This window comes from Piliocolobus tephrosceles, chromosome 11, assembly GCF_002776525.5.
Source record: "Piliocolobus tephrosceles isolate RC106 chromosome 11, ASM277652v3, whole genome shotgun sequence".
Lineage (NCBI taxonomy): Eukaryota > Metazoa > Chordata > Mammalia > Primates > Cercopithecidae > Piliocolobus > Piliocolobus tephrosceles.
The window spans coordinates 96,513,442-96,532,870 of NC_045444.1; the positions used below are offsets into that span (position 1 = coordinate 96,513,442).

At 36.3% G+C, this 19,429-nt stretch overlaps 1 protein-coding gene across 9 annotated transcripts in view; it reads right to left on the reverse strand.

The window, feature by feature from the left end:
* The window catches only part of KANSL1L (KAT8 regulatory NSL complex subunit 1 like), a 138,467-nt gene that overhangs the window by 82,679 nt on the left and 36,359 nt on the right, over positions 1 to 19,429 (reverse strand). For all 9 annotated transcript variants that reach the window (XM_023220076.2, XM_023220043.2, XM_023220057.2 and 6 more), the window contains exon 3: positions 12,150 to 12,291. In XM_023220076.2, coding sequence (XP_023075844.1) covers positions 12,150 to 12,291 — 142 coding nt within the window. The remainder of the gene's footprint in view (positions 1 to 12,149; positions 12,292 to 19,429) is intronic.

The window sequence follows — 19,429 nt, forward strand, 5'->3', positions numbered from 1 at the left end:
ACCCACTAGACCTACTCTGCAGAAAATACTTAAGGAAGTCCTGCAAGGTTAGACCCAGATAGTAACTTAAAGCTGTTGATGAAATAAAAATCTCAATGAAGTTAAATACACTCATAATTATAACAGCTAGTATTACTGTAACAACAGTTTGTAACTCCTCGCTTTCTACATGATTTAAATAACTAGTACATTTAAAAAAATATATTAGTTCCAAAGCTACGCTTGTGGTAACTTTGGTTTGTAACTCCACATTTTGTTTTCTACATAATTTAAGAAACTAATATATTTAAAATAATTATTAATTTATGCTTTGGGACACATTAGTATAAGGATATAATTTTGTGACATCAACAACCAAAAGAGGTGGGAACAAAGCTGTAAAGGAAATGAGTTTTTATATGTTACTAAAGTTAAACTGGAATAAATTAAAATTATAATGTAATAACTTTATGAGGTTAAATATAATCCCCATGGGCAACCACAAAGAAAATATCTACTAAATATATACAAAAGGAAATAAGAAAGAAATTTAAACATTTCAGGGTCAAAAAAAATCAGCTAAACACAACAGAAGACAATAGTTCAGGAAATGAAAAACAAAAAAAGGTATAAGATATATAGAAAATAGTAAAATGACAGAAGTCTATCCTTCTTAGTAATTACATTAAGTGTAAATGGATTAAACTCTCCAAAACACAGAAATTAGAATAGATAAAAACACAGAATCCAACTCTATACTGTCTACAAGAGATTCAACTTAAGTCCAATGACACAAATAAGTTGAAAGTGGAAGGATTTTTTAAAATCATATGCAATATCAGACAAAAGAGACTGTAAATTAAAAAAAGTTACAAGAGATAAGGACATTATATATTAATAAGACTCAGTATAACAAGATAAAACAATCATAAACATTTATGAAACCATGCCACAAAGAGTTAAGAAAATCAGTCTAAATTCCTATGTTTATGGGATAACAGATAAGAAAAGAAACAACTTGTTGAGATACTGAAACTCAAACTATAACCCAAGGAGTAAGAAGTCAATAACTAGCAAAAATTCTTGAGTTTGTAGGATAGCAGATAATTAAAGACATAACCCACTAAGACGCCAAAACTCTCTAACCTTGTGAGAACAAGAATAAACTTTAACAAAGTTAAAACTGCACAGAATGACCTTACTGACATCACAGCCTAAATTTCCACTGCATGTTTCATATTAACTCCCCTGATGCAATCCATGAGTTAGCATGAAGCGATAACTGCACATGCCCAAGAACTTTCCAAAACTCTCCTTTCCTTCTACCAATCACCTGTTAATCCCAATATCTACCCCCAAATCTATTCTAATAAAAATGTTGCCATAAAAATAGCATGAGAGAGGGGAGGCAGAACAAGATGGCTGAATAGAAGACTCCAGCAATTGTACCCCCACTACCTCCCAACATAGGAACACCAAACTGAACACTAGCCACATAAAAGAGCATCTTTGTAAGAACTAAAAGTCAGCTTGGTTAACAGCTTGGCCACAGTGGGGTAAAGCACCAAGCATTTCTGGACCTACCCTGGTCCAGAGGGGAACCCACTGTCCTGAAGGGAGAGACTCAGGACTGGCAGCATTCACCAAAAGCTGAATGAAGAAGTCTTGGGCCTTTAGTAAACACTGGCCATAGAGAGGCAGTACTTGCAGTGGCCCTGGGGCAGTGGTGGCCACGGGGAGGGACTGCTCTCCTTGAGGAAAGAGGAAGGAAGGGTAGGGAGGACTTTGTCTTGTGACTTGGGTGTCAGTTCAGCTGCAGTAGAATACAGCACCAGGTGGAGGCCCAAGATGGCATCTCTAGGCCCACCTGGGGCTGGGGAGAACTTGCCACCCTTAAGGGAAGGATACAAGCCTGAGTGGATTTGCCACCTGCTGATGGTAGAACCTTTGGGCCCTGAGGAGACACAGACGACAGCCAGGTAGTGGTCATTGTGGGCCTTAGGTGAGACCCATGCTGTGCTGTCTTCGGATCTGACCCTGTGCAGTCCCAGTGGTCCTTGTGTCATGCCTTTCCTAGCTCCAAGCAGCTCAGTACAGAGGGTGAGACTATGTTTCCCTGGGGGAAAGTAAGGGAAGAGAACAAGAGTCTCTGACTGGTAATCCAGAGAATGCTTTTGGATCTTACCCAAGACTACTGAGGTAGTACCTCTATGAGTCCACAAAAGATGCAGCGTTACTAAAGTTGGGGATATGACTGCAGTGACCAATGACTTAGATCGCAAACACACAAGCCTGTTTGAATATCTGGAAAGCATTCTCAAGAAGGACTGGTACAAATTAGTGTACACTGCAAAGACTAATAAATACCTAACTTTTCAATGTCCAGACACAGATGAACATCTATGAGTATAAAGAACACCCAGGAACACATGGCCTCATCAAATGGACTAAATAGGGCACCAAAGACCAATGCCAGAGAGACAGGGATATGTGATCTTTCAGACAGAGAACTGAAAATAGCTGTTTTGAGAAAGCTCAATGAAATCTAAGGTAACATGATAAGGAATTCAGAATCCTATCAGATAAATTTAATAAAGAAAATTCTGGAGCTGACAAATGCACTTGACATTCTGAAGACTGCACTAGATAGAGTTTCTTAACAACAGGATTAACCAAAAAGAAGAAAATTAGTGAGCTTGAAGACAGGATATGTGAAAATATACTGTCAGAAGAGACAAAGGAAAAAAGAATAAAAAATAATAAAGCACACCTACCAGATCCAAAAAATACCCTCAAAAGGGCAAACCTAAGATACTGGCCTTAAAGAGGAGGAAGAGAAAGATCAGCATAGAAAATATATTCAAATGGATAATAACAAAGAACTTCCCAAATCTAGAGTAAGATACAGTATTCAAGTACAAGAAGGTTTTAGGGCACCAAGAAAATTTAATCCAAAGAAAACTACCTCAAGTAGTTTTCATAATCAAACTCCCAAAGGGAAGAAATAAAGAAAGGATTCAAAAAGCAGCAAGAAAAGAAACAACATACAAAGGAGCTCCAATATGTCTGGTAGCAGACTTCTCAGTGGGAAACTTTACAGGTCAGGAGTGAGTGGCATGACATATTTAAAGTGTTGAAAGAAAAAAAACTTTTATCCTAGAATAGTATATCCAGCAAATATATCCTTCAAGATGAACTTTTCACTAGACTTAGAAAAAAATAGAGAAGATTCAAATAAAATTGGAAATAAAAAAGGAGACATTACAACTGATACAACAGAAATACTAAGAATTATAAGAGACTATTATGAAAAAGTATAAACCAACAAGTTGAACAATCTAAAATCAATAAACAAATCTCTTGAATCATATAGCCTAGCAAGACTGCATTATGAAAATATAGAAAATTTTGGCTGGGCACGATGGCCCAAGCCTGTAATCCCAGCACTTTGGGAGGCTGAGACGGGCAGATCACGAGGTCAGGAGATCGAGACCATCCTGGTTAACATGGTGAAACCCCGTCTCTACTAAAAATACGAAAAACTAGCCAGGCGAGGTGGCGGGCACCTGTAGTCCCAGCTACTCGGGAGGCTGAGGCAGGAGAATGGCGTAAACCCGGGAGGCGGAGCTTGCAGTGAGCCGAGATCGCACCACTGCACTTCCAGCCTGGGCGATAGGGCGAGACTCCGTCTCAAAAAAAAAACACAAAAAATACAAAAAATTAGCCAGATGTGGTGGTGCATGCCTGTAATCCCAGTTACTCAGGAGGCTGAGGCAGGAGAATCACTTGAACCCTGGAGGCAGAGGTGGCAGTGAGTTGAGATCACGCCATTGTACTCCAGCCTGGGCAACCAGAGCGAAACTCTGTCTCAAAAAAAAAAAAAAAAAAAAAGGGTGGGTGCAGTGGCTTACACCTGTAATCCCAGCACTTTGGGAGGCCGAGACGGGTGGATCACCTGAGGTCAGGAGTTCAAGACTAGCCTGACCAACATGGAGAAACCCTGTCTCTATTAAAAATACAAAATTAGCCAGGCGTGGTGGTAACATGCCAGTAATCCCAGCTACTCGGGAGGCTGAGGCAGGAGAATTGCTTGAAACAGGAGGCGAAGGTTGCACTGTGAGCTCAGATCGTGCCACTGCACTCCAGCCAGGGCAACAAGAAACTCCATCTCAAAAAACAAACAAACAAAAAGAAAAGCACAAGAAAATGTAGAAAATTTTAACAAACCAAAAGTGAGTAAGGAGATTAAATCTCTAATAAGTCTTCCATTATACCAAGCATAGTGGCTCACACCTGTAATCCCAGCTCTTTGGAAGGTCAAGGCAGGGAGATTGCTTGAGCTCAGGAGTTTGAGTCCAGCCTGGGTATATGGCAAAACCCTACCTCTACAGAAAATACAAAACTTAGCTATGTGTGGTGGTGTGTGCCTGTGGTCTCAGTTACCAAACAGGCTGAAGTGGAAGGATTGCTTGAGCCCAGGAGGTTGAGGCTGCAGTGAAACAAAATTGTGCCACTCCACTCCAGGTTGGACAACAGAGCAAGGCCCTGTCTCAAGAGGAAAAAAAAAAAAAGGTCCTCTATTAAAGGCAAGCCCAGAGCCGGGCGCAGTGGTTCATGCCTGTAATCCCAACACTTAGGGAGGACGAGGCAGGCAGATCACGAGGTCAAGAGATCAAGACCATCCTGGCCAACATGGTGAAACCCCGTCTCTACTAAAAATATAAAAATTAGCTGGGCATGGTGGCATGCAACTGTGGTCGCAGCTACTTGGGAGGCTGAGGCAGGAGAATCTCTTGAACCTGGGAGGCGGAGGTTGCAGTGAGCTGAGATCACACCACTGCACTCCAGCCTAGCAACAGAGCGAGGCTCCATCTCGAAAAAAAAGGAAAAAAGAAAGAAAAGCCCAGTACCCAATGGCTTCACTGATGAATTTTACCAAACACTTAAAGAAGAAGTAACATCAATCCTACTCTAACTAGTCTGAAAAATAGAGGGGAAGGAAATACTTTCAAACTCATCCTACAAGAACAGTATTACTCTGATATTAAAACTAACCAAAACCACATTTTTAAAAAAGAGAAAACTACAGCCAAATATCCCTGATTACATTGATGCGGAAGTCCTTAACAAAAAATTAGCACAAACCAATAACAACACATTAAAAATATCATTTGTCATAATCAAGTAGGATGCATCCCGGGCATGGAAAGATAGTTCAATATATGCAAATTAATCAATCTGATAGATCATATCAACGGAACGAAGGACAAAATCCGTATGGTCTTTTCAATTGATGCTGAAAAAGCTTTGAATAAAATTCAACATCCTTCATGATAAAAACCTTCAATAAATTGGGTATAAAGGAACTTACCTCAACACAATAAAAGCCATATATGACAGACCCACCGCTATCTTAATGAATGGGAGAGAAAACTGAAATCTAGAACATAACAAGGATGCCCACTTTTACCACTGTCATTCAACATAATGCTGGAAGAGCATTAGACAAGAAAAAGAAATAGAAGGCATCCCTGAATAGCCAAAGAAATCCTAAGCACAAAGAACAAAGCATCTGCATCAGGCTACCCAACTTCAAACTATACTACAGGGCTACTGAAACCAAAACAGCATGGTACTCGAACAAGAACAGACACATGGACCAATAGAATAGAAAAGAGAACCCAGAAATGAGACCACACACCTACAACTGTCTGATCTTCAACAAACCTGGAAAAAATAAGCACTGGGGAAAGAATTCCCTATTCAATAAGTGGTACTGGCTGGGTACGGTGGCTCACACCTGTAATCCTAGCACTTTGGAAAGCTGAGGTGGGTGGATTGCCTGAGCTGAGGAGTTCGACACCAGCCTGGGCAACATAGTGAAATCCCATCTCTACTAAAATACAAAAAAAAAAAAATTAGCCAGGCATGGTGTTGTGCACCTGTAGTCCCAGCTACTCAGGAGGCTGAGGCAGAAGAATTGCCTGAACCCGGAAGGCAGAGGTTGCAGTGAGCCAAGATCGCGCCACTGCACTCCAGCCTGGGTGACAGAGTGAGACTCCGTCTCCAAAGAAAAAAAATAAAAATAAAAAAGTGGTGCTGGGATAACTGGCAAGCCATATGCAAAGATTGAAACTGGACCCCTTCTTTATACCACATACAAAAATTAATTCAAGATGGATTAAAACCTTAAATGTAAAACCCAAAATTATAAAAATGCTGGAAGACAACCTAAGCAATACCATCCAGGACACAGGTGCAGGCAAAGATTTTATGACAAAGATGCCAAAAGCAATTGCAACAAAAGCAAAAATTGACAAATGTAAACTAACTAGAGGGTTTCTGCACAGAGAAAGAAACTATCGACAGAGTAAACAGACAATCTAAAGAATGGGAGAAAATTTTTGCAAACTATGCATCTGACAAAGGTCTAATATTCAGCCTCTAAAAGGAACTTAAACAAATTTACAAGAAATAAACAACCCCATAAAAAAGTGGGCAAAGGACATGAAAAGACATTTTTCAATAGACAACATACACGTGGCCAACAATCATATGAAAAAAAGCTCAACATCATTGATCACTGATCATTAGAGAAATGCAAATCAAAACCACAATGAGATACCATCTAACTCCAGTCAGATGGCTACTATTAAAAAGTCAAAAAATAACAGATGTTGGCAAGATTGTGGAGAAAAAGGATTGTGCTGGAAAGACTGTCTACCCAGATGCAGAAGAATAAAACTAGACCCCCATTTCTTGCCATATACAAAAATCAAATCAAAATATATTAAAGACTTAAATCTAAGACCTCAAACTATGAAACTACTAAAAGAAAACATTGGAAAAACTCTCTGGGACATTGGACCGAGCAAAGATTTCTTAAGTAATACTCCACAAGCACAGGCAACCAAAGAAAAAATGGACAAATCAAGTTAACTCATGTTAAAAAAACATCATGTTAAAAAGCCTCTGCATAGCAAAATAAATAATCAACAAAGTGAAGACACAACCCACAGAATAGGAAAAAATATTTGCAAACTATCTGTCTGACAAGGAGACAGTATTGGAGCTTGACTCTCCAGTCTCCTTGTCAGTCAACTTGCAATATAAAGCTTTTCTTCTTTCAAAAAACTCAGTGTCATAGTATTGGTTTCTAATGCATCAGGCAACATTTTCACGTCTAATAAGAGACAATCAAAACATATGAAGCAAAAACTGATGGAAATGCAAAGAAAAATCAATAATTCTACAATAATAGTTGGATTCTTCTATAACTCACTCTTGTTAAGGGACACAACAACTAGATGGAAGGTAAGTAAGGAAACAGACAAACTACACAATAAACCAAATAGATTTAACAGATATCTAAATAACACTCTACCCAACAACAACCACATATAAATTTTTCTCAGGTGTACATGGAGCATTTTCCCAGATGGACCATATGTTAGGCCAAATATTGTATCTCAACAGATACAAAAAGAAAGATATAAAAAGTATCTTTTCCAACCACAATGAAATGAAGAAATCATTAACAGAAAACTGGGAAATGCACACATTTGTGTAAATTAACACACTTTAAAACAACCAATAGATCAAAGTAGAAATCATAAGAACAATTAGAAAACAGTTAAAAATGAATGAAAATGAAAACAAAACACACCAAAATTTATGAGATGCAGTGAAGGCAGTGCTAAGGGGGGAGTTTATAGTTATAAATGCTTAACATTTAAAAAACAAACAAACAAAAAAAGATCTCAAATTAACAACCTAATTTTACAAATTAAGAAACTAGAAAAAGAAGAACAATCTAAACCAAAAGCTAGCAGACAAGAGGAAATAATAAAGATTAGAGTAGAGCTAAAACAATTATGAGGATAGAAAAACTAGAATTATTGAAACTAAAAGTTGGTTCTTTGAAAGCATCAACAAAATCAACAAACCTTTAGCTAGGTGAACTAAGAAAACAAAGAAAAAAGACTAAAAATACTAAAATCAGAAATAAAGCTGGGGATGCTATTGCTGAATGTAAAGAAATAAAACAGATGACAAGAGAGTATTATTAATAATAGTACACCAACAAATTAAATAACCTAGATTACATGAACAAATTCCTAGAAACACAACATAACAAGACTAAATCTCAAAGAAATAGAAAATTTGGGTCGGGTGTGGTGGCTCACGCCTGTAATGCCAGCACTTAGGGAGGCTGAGGCAGGTTGAACACCTGAGGTGAAGAGTTTGAGACCAGCCTGGATAACATGGTGAAACCCTGTCTCTACTAAAAATACAAAAATTAGCTGGATGTGGTGGTGGATGCCTGAAATCCCAGCTACTCAGGGGGCTGAGGCAGGAGAATCGCTTGAACCCAGGAGGCAGAGGTTGCAGTGAGCCAAGATCGTGCCATGGCATTCCAGCCTGGGCAACAAGAGTGAAACTCCATCTCAAAAGAAAAGAAAATTTGAATACGCCTATATAACTAGTAAGGAAATTAAATTAGTAATCAAAAATCTCTTGACAAAGTAAAGCCCTGAATCTGATGACTTCAATGCTGAATTCTACTAAATTTTTAAAGAAGACCAAATAGCAATCCTTCTCACACTTTTCCAAAAAATCAAAGAGAAAGGAACACTTCTTAATTCATTCTGTGGGGACACCATTATCCTGATGCCAAAGCCAGGCAAAGACACCACAAGAAAATAAACTACAGATCAATATCCCTTGTATAGACTGATACAGAAGTGATCAACCAAAAATTAGGAAGCCAAATTCATCGCTATATTAACAGGATAATAATCCATGACCGAGTGAGATTTATTCCAAGTGAGATTTATTCTTAGAATGAAAGGATGGTTCAGTATTTTAACTAATCAATGTAATATACAACATTAACAGAATGAAGGAGAAAGAAAACCCTATCATCATTTTAATTGATGAAGAAAAGGCATTTGAAAAAATTGTACATCTTTTCATGATAAAAACAGTCAGCAAGGTAGGAATCGAAGAAAACTACCTAAACATAATAAAAGCCACATATGAAAACCTCCTGAATATCATACTCAAGGGCTAAAGACTGAACCATTTCTCCTCTAAGATCAGGAACAAGGCAAAAATGCTCACTTTCACCACTTCTATTCAACATAGTATTGGAAGTTCTAGACAAAGCAATTAAGCAAGAAAAAGAAATAAATGGCATCCAAATTGTAAAAGAAGAAGTTAAATTATTTGTTTTAAGATGATATAATCTTATATGTAGAAAACACTAAAAATTCCTTCAAAAATACGTTCGAATTAATAAATTAATTCAGCAAAGTAAGCCATATCACACAGAAGTCAGGTGCATTTCTATATACTAACAATGAACAATCTGCAAAGCAAGTCACAAAAACAATTATATTTACAAGAGAATCAAAAAGAATAAAACACTTCAGAATATAATAAATAACCAAGAAGTTGATAGACTTGTACAAACTACAAAACATTGCTGAAAGAAATTAAAGAAGATATAAATAAATGGAAACACAACCCACATTCATGGATTGAAAGACTTAATGTTGTTAAGATGTCAAAACTACTCAAAGCAATCTAGAGTTTCAGTGCATCCCTATCTAAATCTCCACGACTCTTTTTATAGACAGAAAAAACTTATCCTAAAGGTCATACAAAATCTCATGAGACCTCAAAGCCAACACAATATGAAAAACAAACAAACAAACAAAAAACAAATCTAGAGTTGGGCTCAGTGGCTCACGCCTGTAATCCCAGCACTTTGGGAGGCTGAGGCAGGCAGATCACTTTGAGGCCAGGAGTTCAACACTAGCCTGGCCAACACGGCGAAATCCCATCTCTACTAAAAATACAAAAATTAGCTGGGTATGGTGGCGCATGCCTGTAATCCCAGCTACTCAGGAGGCTGAGGCATGAAAATCACTTGAACCTGGAAGGTGGAGGTTGCAGTGAGCTTATGTCATGCCATTGCACTCCAGCCTTGGCAACACACTGAGACTCTATCTCAAAAATATATATAAACAAATAACAAATCTGGAAGACCCACATGTCCTGATTTCAAAAATTACTACAAAACTACAGAAATCAAAACAATGGGATACTGGCCAGGAGTTCAAGACCAGCCTGGTCTTGAATATAGGGAAACTCTGTCTCTATTTAAAAAAGAAAAAGAAGAAAGGAAATTAAAAACCAAAAACAAAAAAACCCACGTGGTACTGGCATAAAGACAGACCTATATCCCAATGGGATAGAACAGACAACCCGGAAATAAATCCTAACATATATGGTCAAATGTTTTTTGACAAAGGTTCCAATCCAAGGCCATTCAATGGAAAAACAGTCTTTTCAACCAGGTAAAACTGAATATCTGAATGAAAACAAATGAAACTGGACCCTTACCTAACACCATACACAAAAATTAACACAAAACAGATCAAAGGCCTCAATGTAAAACCTATCCCTAAGAAGAAATATAGGGTAAGTGCTTCATGACATTAGATTTAGCAATGATTTCTTAGATATGACATCAAAGGCACAGGTAATAAAAGAAAAAGTAGACAAATGGGACTTCAGAAAAATTTTGAAAATTTGGGCAGGAAAAGGTAATATCAACAGAGTAAAAATGCAATGAACAAGGCTGAGCACCAGAGCTCACATTTGTTATACCAGCACTTTTTGAGAGACAGAGGTTCGGGGATCATTTGAGTCTAGAGTTCAAGACCAGCCTGGGCAACAGAGGGAGATCCCATCTCTACAAAAAATCAAAAACTTAGCCAATCATGGTGGCACAAGCCTTTAGTCTCAGCTGCTTGGGAGTCTGAGGTGGAAGGATTGCTTGAGCCCGGGAGGTCAAGGCTGCAGTGAGCAGTGATCACACTACTGCACTCCATCCTGGGTGACAGAACAAGACTCTGCCTCAAAAAAAAAAAAAAAAGCAACACACAGAATAGGAAAAATATTTATAAATCATATATCTGATAAGAAATTAATATCCACAATACATATAGAATTAAAACACAACAAGAAAAAAAAACAAGCAAGCAACCCCATTCAAAAATGGACAAAGGACTTGAATAAGTACTTCTCCAAAGAAGATATCCAAAAGCCAAGCCAGTAACACGTGAAATGATGTTCAACATCACTAATCATTAGGCAAATGCAAATCAAAAGTAAAATGAGATACCATCTCACACTCATTAGGATGGTTACTATAAAATAAACAGAAAATAAATGTTAGCAAGAATCTGGAGAAATTTGAACCTTGTGTACTGCTGGTAGAAATGTTAACTGGTATAGCCACTGTAAAAAACAGTATGGTAGATTCACAAAAAAATTAAAAATAGAGTTACCATATGATCGAGCAATTCCACTTGTGGGTGTTTACCCCAAAGAATTGAAAACAGCGTCTCAAAGAGATATTTTAATACCCATGTTCATAGCATACTTACAATAGCTAAAAACTGGAAGCAACCCAAGTGTCCATCAACGGATGACTGAATAAGCAAAATGTGGTATATACATACAATAAATTATTACTCTTAAAAAGGAAAGAAATTCTAATATATGCTACAATATTTATGAAACTTGAGAACATTATGCTACTGAAATAAGCTAGCCACAAAAAGACAAAAACTGTTATGATTCTGCTTATATGAGGTACTTAAAATAGTCAAAATTATAAGAGACAGACATAGTTGCCAGGGGTTGAGGAGAGAGGAAAGTGGGTAGTTATTATTTAATGGGTATAGAGCTTCAGTTATAAAAGGTAAAAAGAGTTATGGAGATGGATAGTGACGTATGAATAACATTACAAATGTATTTAATAACACAACTATATACTCAAAAATGGTTAAGATGGTTAAGGTTTTTGTTATATGCATTTTATGATTTAGAAATTTGAAAACAAGTTTATCACTTACATTAACTGGAATCCAATAAGGAAGTTCTGAATTGCTCAAAAAGTATGATAAAATGATCTTAAATACAAAAAGGCATTACAAAGATAGCTTCAATTTATAATAACTAATATACCAAACATTTTGACATAAACTAGCTACATTCTTATAAAACCTTGGAACAATTATTTTCGTGATGAAATGAGAAGGAATGAAAACATTAACAATTTTTAACAAAAGTAGAAGAACACAGACAGACAATACCTTGGAGGCACGAATTTGCCTGTGAATGTCTGTTAGTTGTTGGATTTTGCATTCTAGCTCTGAAATCTGGGCTTGAAGCCAAGTCCATCGGCTGCCAACTCGTGCTCTGTCTACAAGCCACTTCCATTCAGTACTACAGTTACTGTGAACAAAACAAACGCTGTTACTCAAAGCACAAAGGCAATCAAGTTTCACAGACACTGCTTAATAATTCCTTAACTCCCATCATAAAAGCAAATTTCCTTTCTACAACATGTAATTACAGGAAGAGAGAATGGCAGATTGACTTCTTATCAAAGAAATAGATTTAATTTTCTTACCTTTCCACCCCACAAACACCTGTTTTCATTAAATATTACATACCCTGTAGTAGGATAATTCCTCTGCTACTCAATTCTTTATCAATGCAGAAGGTCTTAAACAGGAATAAATCAGCAAAGAAAAGGAAACGTGAATGACAATGCAAACACCATGTAAAAACTGTTACATAAAACTTATATGTAAGTAGATGTCAAGTACCAGACAATCCATTTGAATGGTGTTAAATCTAAATCCATGTAATAAACTGCAACATATTCAATTTTACTATAAGTAATTTTTATTTGCTAAAATAGGCATCATTATTAGCTAATTACTTAAATCATTTTTTAAAAACCATCAAAAATTATAAAAAATATAAATGCTCTGCTACATTTCAAATAAGCATACCAAATATATAGACCTTAAAATATTTGTTAAGATAAACAGTTCATTAAAAATCTGATTCCTAGGATTCACAACCTAGAGATCACAAAGAATTTATATAAAGCCTTTCTTTCATGCATATTTAAAAATAAGGGTTGATTCCTAGCTCCTCCTAGTACCTCTGTCATTTGGCAAGAGCACTACAGCTAGAGAAAAATTATTGGGGATTATGGGTGGTATATGTGTGTGATATTTAATTAGGAGATGCAGATTGCCAAAAAAAAAAAAAAAAACCTGACAGAAACTGAACAATGACTTAATGACAACATAGAAACTTTATAAAAAACTTGTCTGAAAATTCATTTATTGTCAAAACCCACTGACTATAGAACACCAAGAGTGAAGACTAATGTAAATAATGACCTCTGGGTGACAATGACGTGTTAATGTAGGTTCATCAATTGTAACAAATACACCACCCTGGTGTGGGATATTAACAGTGGGAAAGGTTGTGCATTTGTAGTATGTGGGAAGAGGGAATATGTGGGAACTCTTTGTATTTCCCACTCAGTTTTGCTGTGAACCTAAAACTGCTCAAAAAAATAGTTTATTAATTTTTTAAAATGCACTGGACCATAATGGAGTATCTTTCAAATAATCTTTAATCGGAGAAAATATTTATTCTAAGAGATCATTTGTTGTCGGATAAACAGAACACAATTATTATGGCTTTGCTATATAGAATTCATTCACTATAACAGGATTTTACATTATATCAATGTTTCTGAAAGGCTGCTGTTTTGAAGGATTCTAATTGCATACAATGTGATTAAAGACACCATATGATTGATGATTTCTCTTGGTATTATTATTTATTGTTTATAGTCATTACTGTGGTTTCATAAATTTGACACTTAAAAATCACATTTTCATAACTGTGGACAAAATAAAATGCCTATTCAAAATATACTATTCATAGATAACAGTTAGCAACACTAAATGCCAATCATGAAATTAGAGAAGGCAAGTGCCCTAGCACGTAGTATTTTGCACAGGTGAGGATAAAATGTTTGGATTTTAAAACAAAGTGGAAACTACTGGCAAGGTGGTAACAATCTTTTTTTTTCCCAAGAACTTTGGCTACTAGGTGGAGAAAGCACTCTGGTAGGAAATGAAAGAAAGTGAGGAAAACAACTAAGATATTACCTATAATAATCTGGGTGTGGTACAGATCATTGTGATCTCCAAATAGTTCACATGCCACCCTACATTTCCCAGGCTTATGCATTTACGTTGGAGCCATTTGACTAGTTCTGACCAAATGGGCTGTAAGCAAAAGTGACATTGTCATTTCCAGTTCACCTGAGGATCTTCAAAACCACGAGTGCAGATAATATAGCTACAAAATGGAGGAAGAGAATAGCCTAGATCACACTGGACTTTGTGTAAGCCGCAGTACACCTCTGCTGTGAGAAACCACTAAGATTAGGATGCTAATTTGTAACACTAAATATAGCCTATTCTGACTAAAACACTGAATATAATAATGGCTTTGACTGGGAAGGGGAGGGGAGACAAAGATATGTAGATAAAAGGATGGATTCAAGGTTCATTTTAAAGTTGATAGGACTTGCAGAAGTATGGCCTAGAAGCAAGCATAGGGCAATCAAAGATGATCTTAAACATTAAGTTTTGCTCCAGTAGGAAAATTCCCCTATAATATGCAATTTGGTTTGGCTATAATATTGATAATTAGTGAATAACGAAATATAACAGAAAAAAATGTCATAGAACTCATATTATTGTATTTCTGGTAAAGATATTCTGATACTCAAGTTAGGATTACAAAAATCATTGTTATGTTCATACACTACACTAAACTATACTAATATAGAAAAATAGCAATACCAGATTAAATTTAAGTAAACCAAATCACATCGGACGCTTTGTGATATATTAAATAAATTTTCTTTTTTTTTTTGAGACAGAGTTTTGCTCTGTCGCCCAGGCTGGAGTGCAGTGGTGCGATCTCTCCTCACTGCAACCTCCACCTCCCAGGTTCAAGTGATTCTTGTGCCTCAGCCTCCTGAGTAGCTGAGATTACAGGTATGTACCACCATATCCAGCTAATTGTTTGTATTTTTAGTAGACACAGGGTTTCACTACATTGGCTAAGCTGGGCTTCAACTCCTGTCCTCAAGTGATCTACCCGCCTCAGCCCCCAAAGTGCTGGGATTACAGGCATGAGCCAGCAAGCCCAGCCTGAAATAAATTTTCTGTAGAGGGTAACTTATCCTACATTTTAATAGGAGGAATAAAACATGTTTGCTATGCTTATAAGTGGTAAACAAAAATGTTTCCCTCCCAGAAAACATGTTTTTCTAAAAAAAGTAAGATTGTTAATAATTAAGATGTTACAGATAAATATATGGCTAACTTGCTCAAACAAGATCAACATGTTATATCCCAAAGTCAAACATTTTATGTAAACAACTTATATAATCAATGTTAATGGTTTACATAACTTACAGTGTAACCAATTAGCATATAACTAATGCACCAGCATATTCAGAGTGTCCCAACTCCTCAGTTAGCATATAAGCCTGGTCTGCCATTGACTCCCTGAATCTTTCTGGAGTGTGCAAAACTGATCACAGACCACCACATGCTGACCATAATGTGGGGTCCCTGTCTCTAGTAAAGATCAAAGACATTGGTGAGTGGAGACCAACTGGTCAGTGAGAGATCACTCATTCCCCAGAAAGGTAGCATTATGACTTCAATTCCCATCCTTGCTTACTTTCAGCCACCACTTACCTTGCTAAAAGAAATAAGTACAAGCTATCTAAACTTAATGGTTTTGAATGTAATTTCTCTTGGTACTAACTACTTGTTGACATCACAAACTTACATCTTTGTTTTGACCTCCTGGTATGAACTCATTTGGTCATTATGAATTTTACTAGACCCTATTTGCTACTTCATTTAGGATTTTTCTTTGCATCTATAGTCAAAGAAGATATGGATCTGCTGTTTTCTTGTCATATTTGGTTTTGGAATCAAGCTAATGCTACCCTCATAAAATGAGAAGTATTCCTTCCTCCTTGATTTTCTGAAGGAGTTTATGTAGGACTGGAATGATTTATTTAAAATTATTCAGTGAAGCCATCTGGGTCACAAGTTTTCTATGTGGGAAAGTTTATAATTATTCATTTTTCTTTTTAATGTAAGGTTTTTCAGGTTTTCTATTTCTCATTGTGTCAGTTTGGTCATTTGTGTCTTTTAAGCGATTAGCCTATTTAGCTTAAATTGTTGAATTTATTGGCATGCAGTTGTTCATTATACAGTGATCCCTTAGAATCCATGGAGGATTGGTTCCACGATCCCCTGAGGATACCAAAATCTGTGGAAATGGTCAAGTCCCTTATATAAAATGACGTACATGTGCATATAAGCTACATACACTCTATTGTATACTTTGATTTCTAGATTGCTTATATCTAATACAATGTAAATATTGCTTGTAATACCTAATACAAACAGTTGTTATACTCTTTTTAATTCTTATTTTTTATTATCGCATTATTTTATATTTTTCTTGACTATTTCCATTCATAGTTAGTTGATACACAGATACAGAGCTTGGGAATACAGAGAATGGTTTGTATTCCCCAATTATTCTACAATGCTGGAACACCTATAGTGATATTTTTCCTTCTTCCTGTTGTTAGTATTTTCCTAAATAATCTTGCTAGCAGTTTATAATTCTCTCCATTGTTTTTATGTTTTATAATCTGTGAATATCCATATTTTATCATCTTTTCCTTCTATTTGCTTTGGGTTTAATTTAGTATTATTTTTATTGCTTCTTAAGTAGGAGACTTAGACCACAGACTACACTATTCTCCTTTCCTAATATAAACATGTACAGCCATACAGCACTGCTTCAATAATTTAGTCCCTGCATCCCTCAAATTTGATATGTCATGTTTCTAATATTATTCAGTTCAAAACATTTTATAGCTTCTCTTGTGACTTCTTCATCCACGAGTTATGTGGAAATGTGTGATTTAAAATCTACATATTTCAGACTCACATATTTACTGTTTCTTAACATTTCCTTTTTCCTTTATGTAAATCTCAGTTTTTACCCAGTATGATTTTCCTTCAGCCTGAAGATCTTTTAAAATTTCTTTAGTGCATGTATACTGACAACTTCTATTTTTACTTATCTGGAAATGTCATTTTGTGTCTGTTTTTTAAAATATTTCACTGGGCAGAGAATTTTAGACTGACATTTTTTTCCCACCTTTCAGCACTTTAAATATATCATTCCATTTTCCTGGCTTACATATCTTCTAGTGAGAAGTCAGCAGTGATTTTTATTAACCACTTCTTCTGAATATCTATTCTCTTGTTAGCTGAAGTCGTTTTCATTTCAGATATTTTTAGCTTTTGAAAGTTCAATGGTTCTTTATATGTTCGATTTATTTCATTATGTTCACATTTTCCTCTTAAGTCTTTGAGCATATTTACAATAGATATTTTAAGCTCTTTGCCAACTAATTTCATGATCACTATCATTTCCAGGTCAGTTTCCATTAATGCTTTTTCTCTGCTTCTCTGCATGCCTAATAGTTGAATACACACATATGCACATACATACACACACATCTAGTAGGTTTTATATAAATATACATATTAAGGGTACTAGGAATATTATGTTGTTGAACGTGTGGATTTTGTGGTCTTCCTTAAAGAGTGATCAATTCTGTTCTGACAGGTTATTATATTACTTGCTGTTCAACTTCTTAAACTTCAGCTTACTTTAAAGCTTTGTTAGAGCATGTGTAGAGTAGCCATTACACTAAGGCAGTTATCAAATTGAGGGAGAGGTGGATAGTCTGAGGAATATAACTAGTAAATTAATAAGTGTGTAGGTTTAACAACTATGACCAAATGAGATCTTTGGCTGTGATATTTTCACATATAACTGACAGGAAGAAAAGAGAATGGAAACCTACATTTCAGAGGGAACTCGACTAACAAAATACCACCACAGGCCTAACAGAGACTATCCCTGGGAACCAAATCTACACCAATAGAAAGCAGAGTGAAAATGCAGTGGTGTCTCCAATAAGCGTACACTAACATCCATGTTAGATACAGTCACAAAGAATCATGGACAAAGAGTAATTCCCAAAGAGCAAGGTCAGGGACTATGAAGAACAAATGACAAGGGAGCTTATCTCAGAAAGCAAAATTAAGGTCCTAGCAAGACCTTACTCCACTGCCAGAGCAAGAAGTGTATTATTGTAAGGAACAGGAACTATCATATATGGCCCATTCTTTTTTTTTCCCAGTGGGAATTTTCCTTGTTCCTATACCATCATACAAGCAAGAGGTCAAGAAAATTAGGAAACTTGTCTATTAGTTCATTGGTTACCACATCAAGATGAACCACATACAAACCTGATATAGAGGACTTTACCCAATGAATGTGACTTTGGGTTATCATCCTTGGGAAGATGGTATGTTTTATGAACGAGAAAGAGGTACATGGACATTTGGGTAGCCAAAGAGGCAAACTGAATAGACTTCTTGTTTTCCCCTAATATCCATCCTCCTATACTTTTTGGATAATAGAGCTCCTTGGGTTTCAGCTGAGCCCTCAGCAGCTCAGCTTAGAGACCTTATTTCCCAGCCTTACTTGCAGTTAGGTCTGACTATACAACAAAGTCCTTGAAAATAGAACGTGAGCCAAAATGATGTGCACAACTTCTAGGTCTGGCCATTATCAATGATTGGGTTTGCCATTAAAAATGACTGAGTATGGAAATGAAATGAAGTACCAGTGACTCTCAACAATTCAGGCAAGGGCAGCATCCTAAGGAACAGCAAAGCCAAAAGGTCTCTGCTAAATCCTGTAAAGCATATCTAATTCTTGACCGTTAAATGAGAGAAAAATAAATTCTGTATATTTATGTTGAGTTCTCCTTGTTATAACAGCTTAACATATACCTTAAATAACATATTCCTCCCTCAAAAATATTTCATACTATTAGGATGATTTGGGTTAACAAGCTCTCATTTAAAATGTTCATTGTCTTTAAGATGAGCCTTATTGACATATGTTAATAACTTACATACTCTATCAAGTTGTACACACACAATATAGACACATATATGCACACATTCATGAAGCAAACAACAAACAAAAACAAAAAAATAACTATACAGTTGTGACCTCTAGGAATTCTGGCATGAAAATAAACCACATTAAAAGGTACAGCTGAGGATGTCCTAGGACTATCTGAGATTGGAACTTAAAAAGCGTTCCAAAAAGGAACAATAAATGGAGTAAACACATCTTGAGATCTTACGCAATTCTGCCTAGAACTCTGGCAGAACCTAGTGTCAACTGCCTAAACTGAAATTTTCAGTATTAATTAAAAGTAATTAATGCGGCCGGGCGCGGTGGCTCAAGCCTGTAATCCCAGCACTTTGGGAGGCCGAGACGGGTGGATCACGAGGTCAGGAGATCGAGACCATCCTGGCTAACACCGTGAAACCCCGTCTCTACTAAAAATACAAAA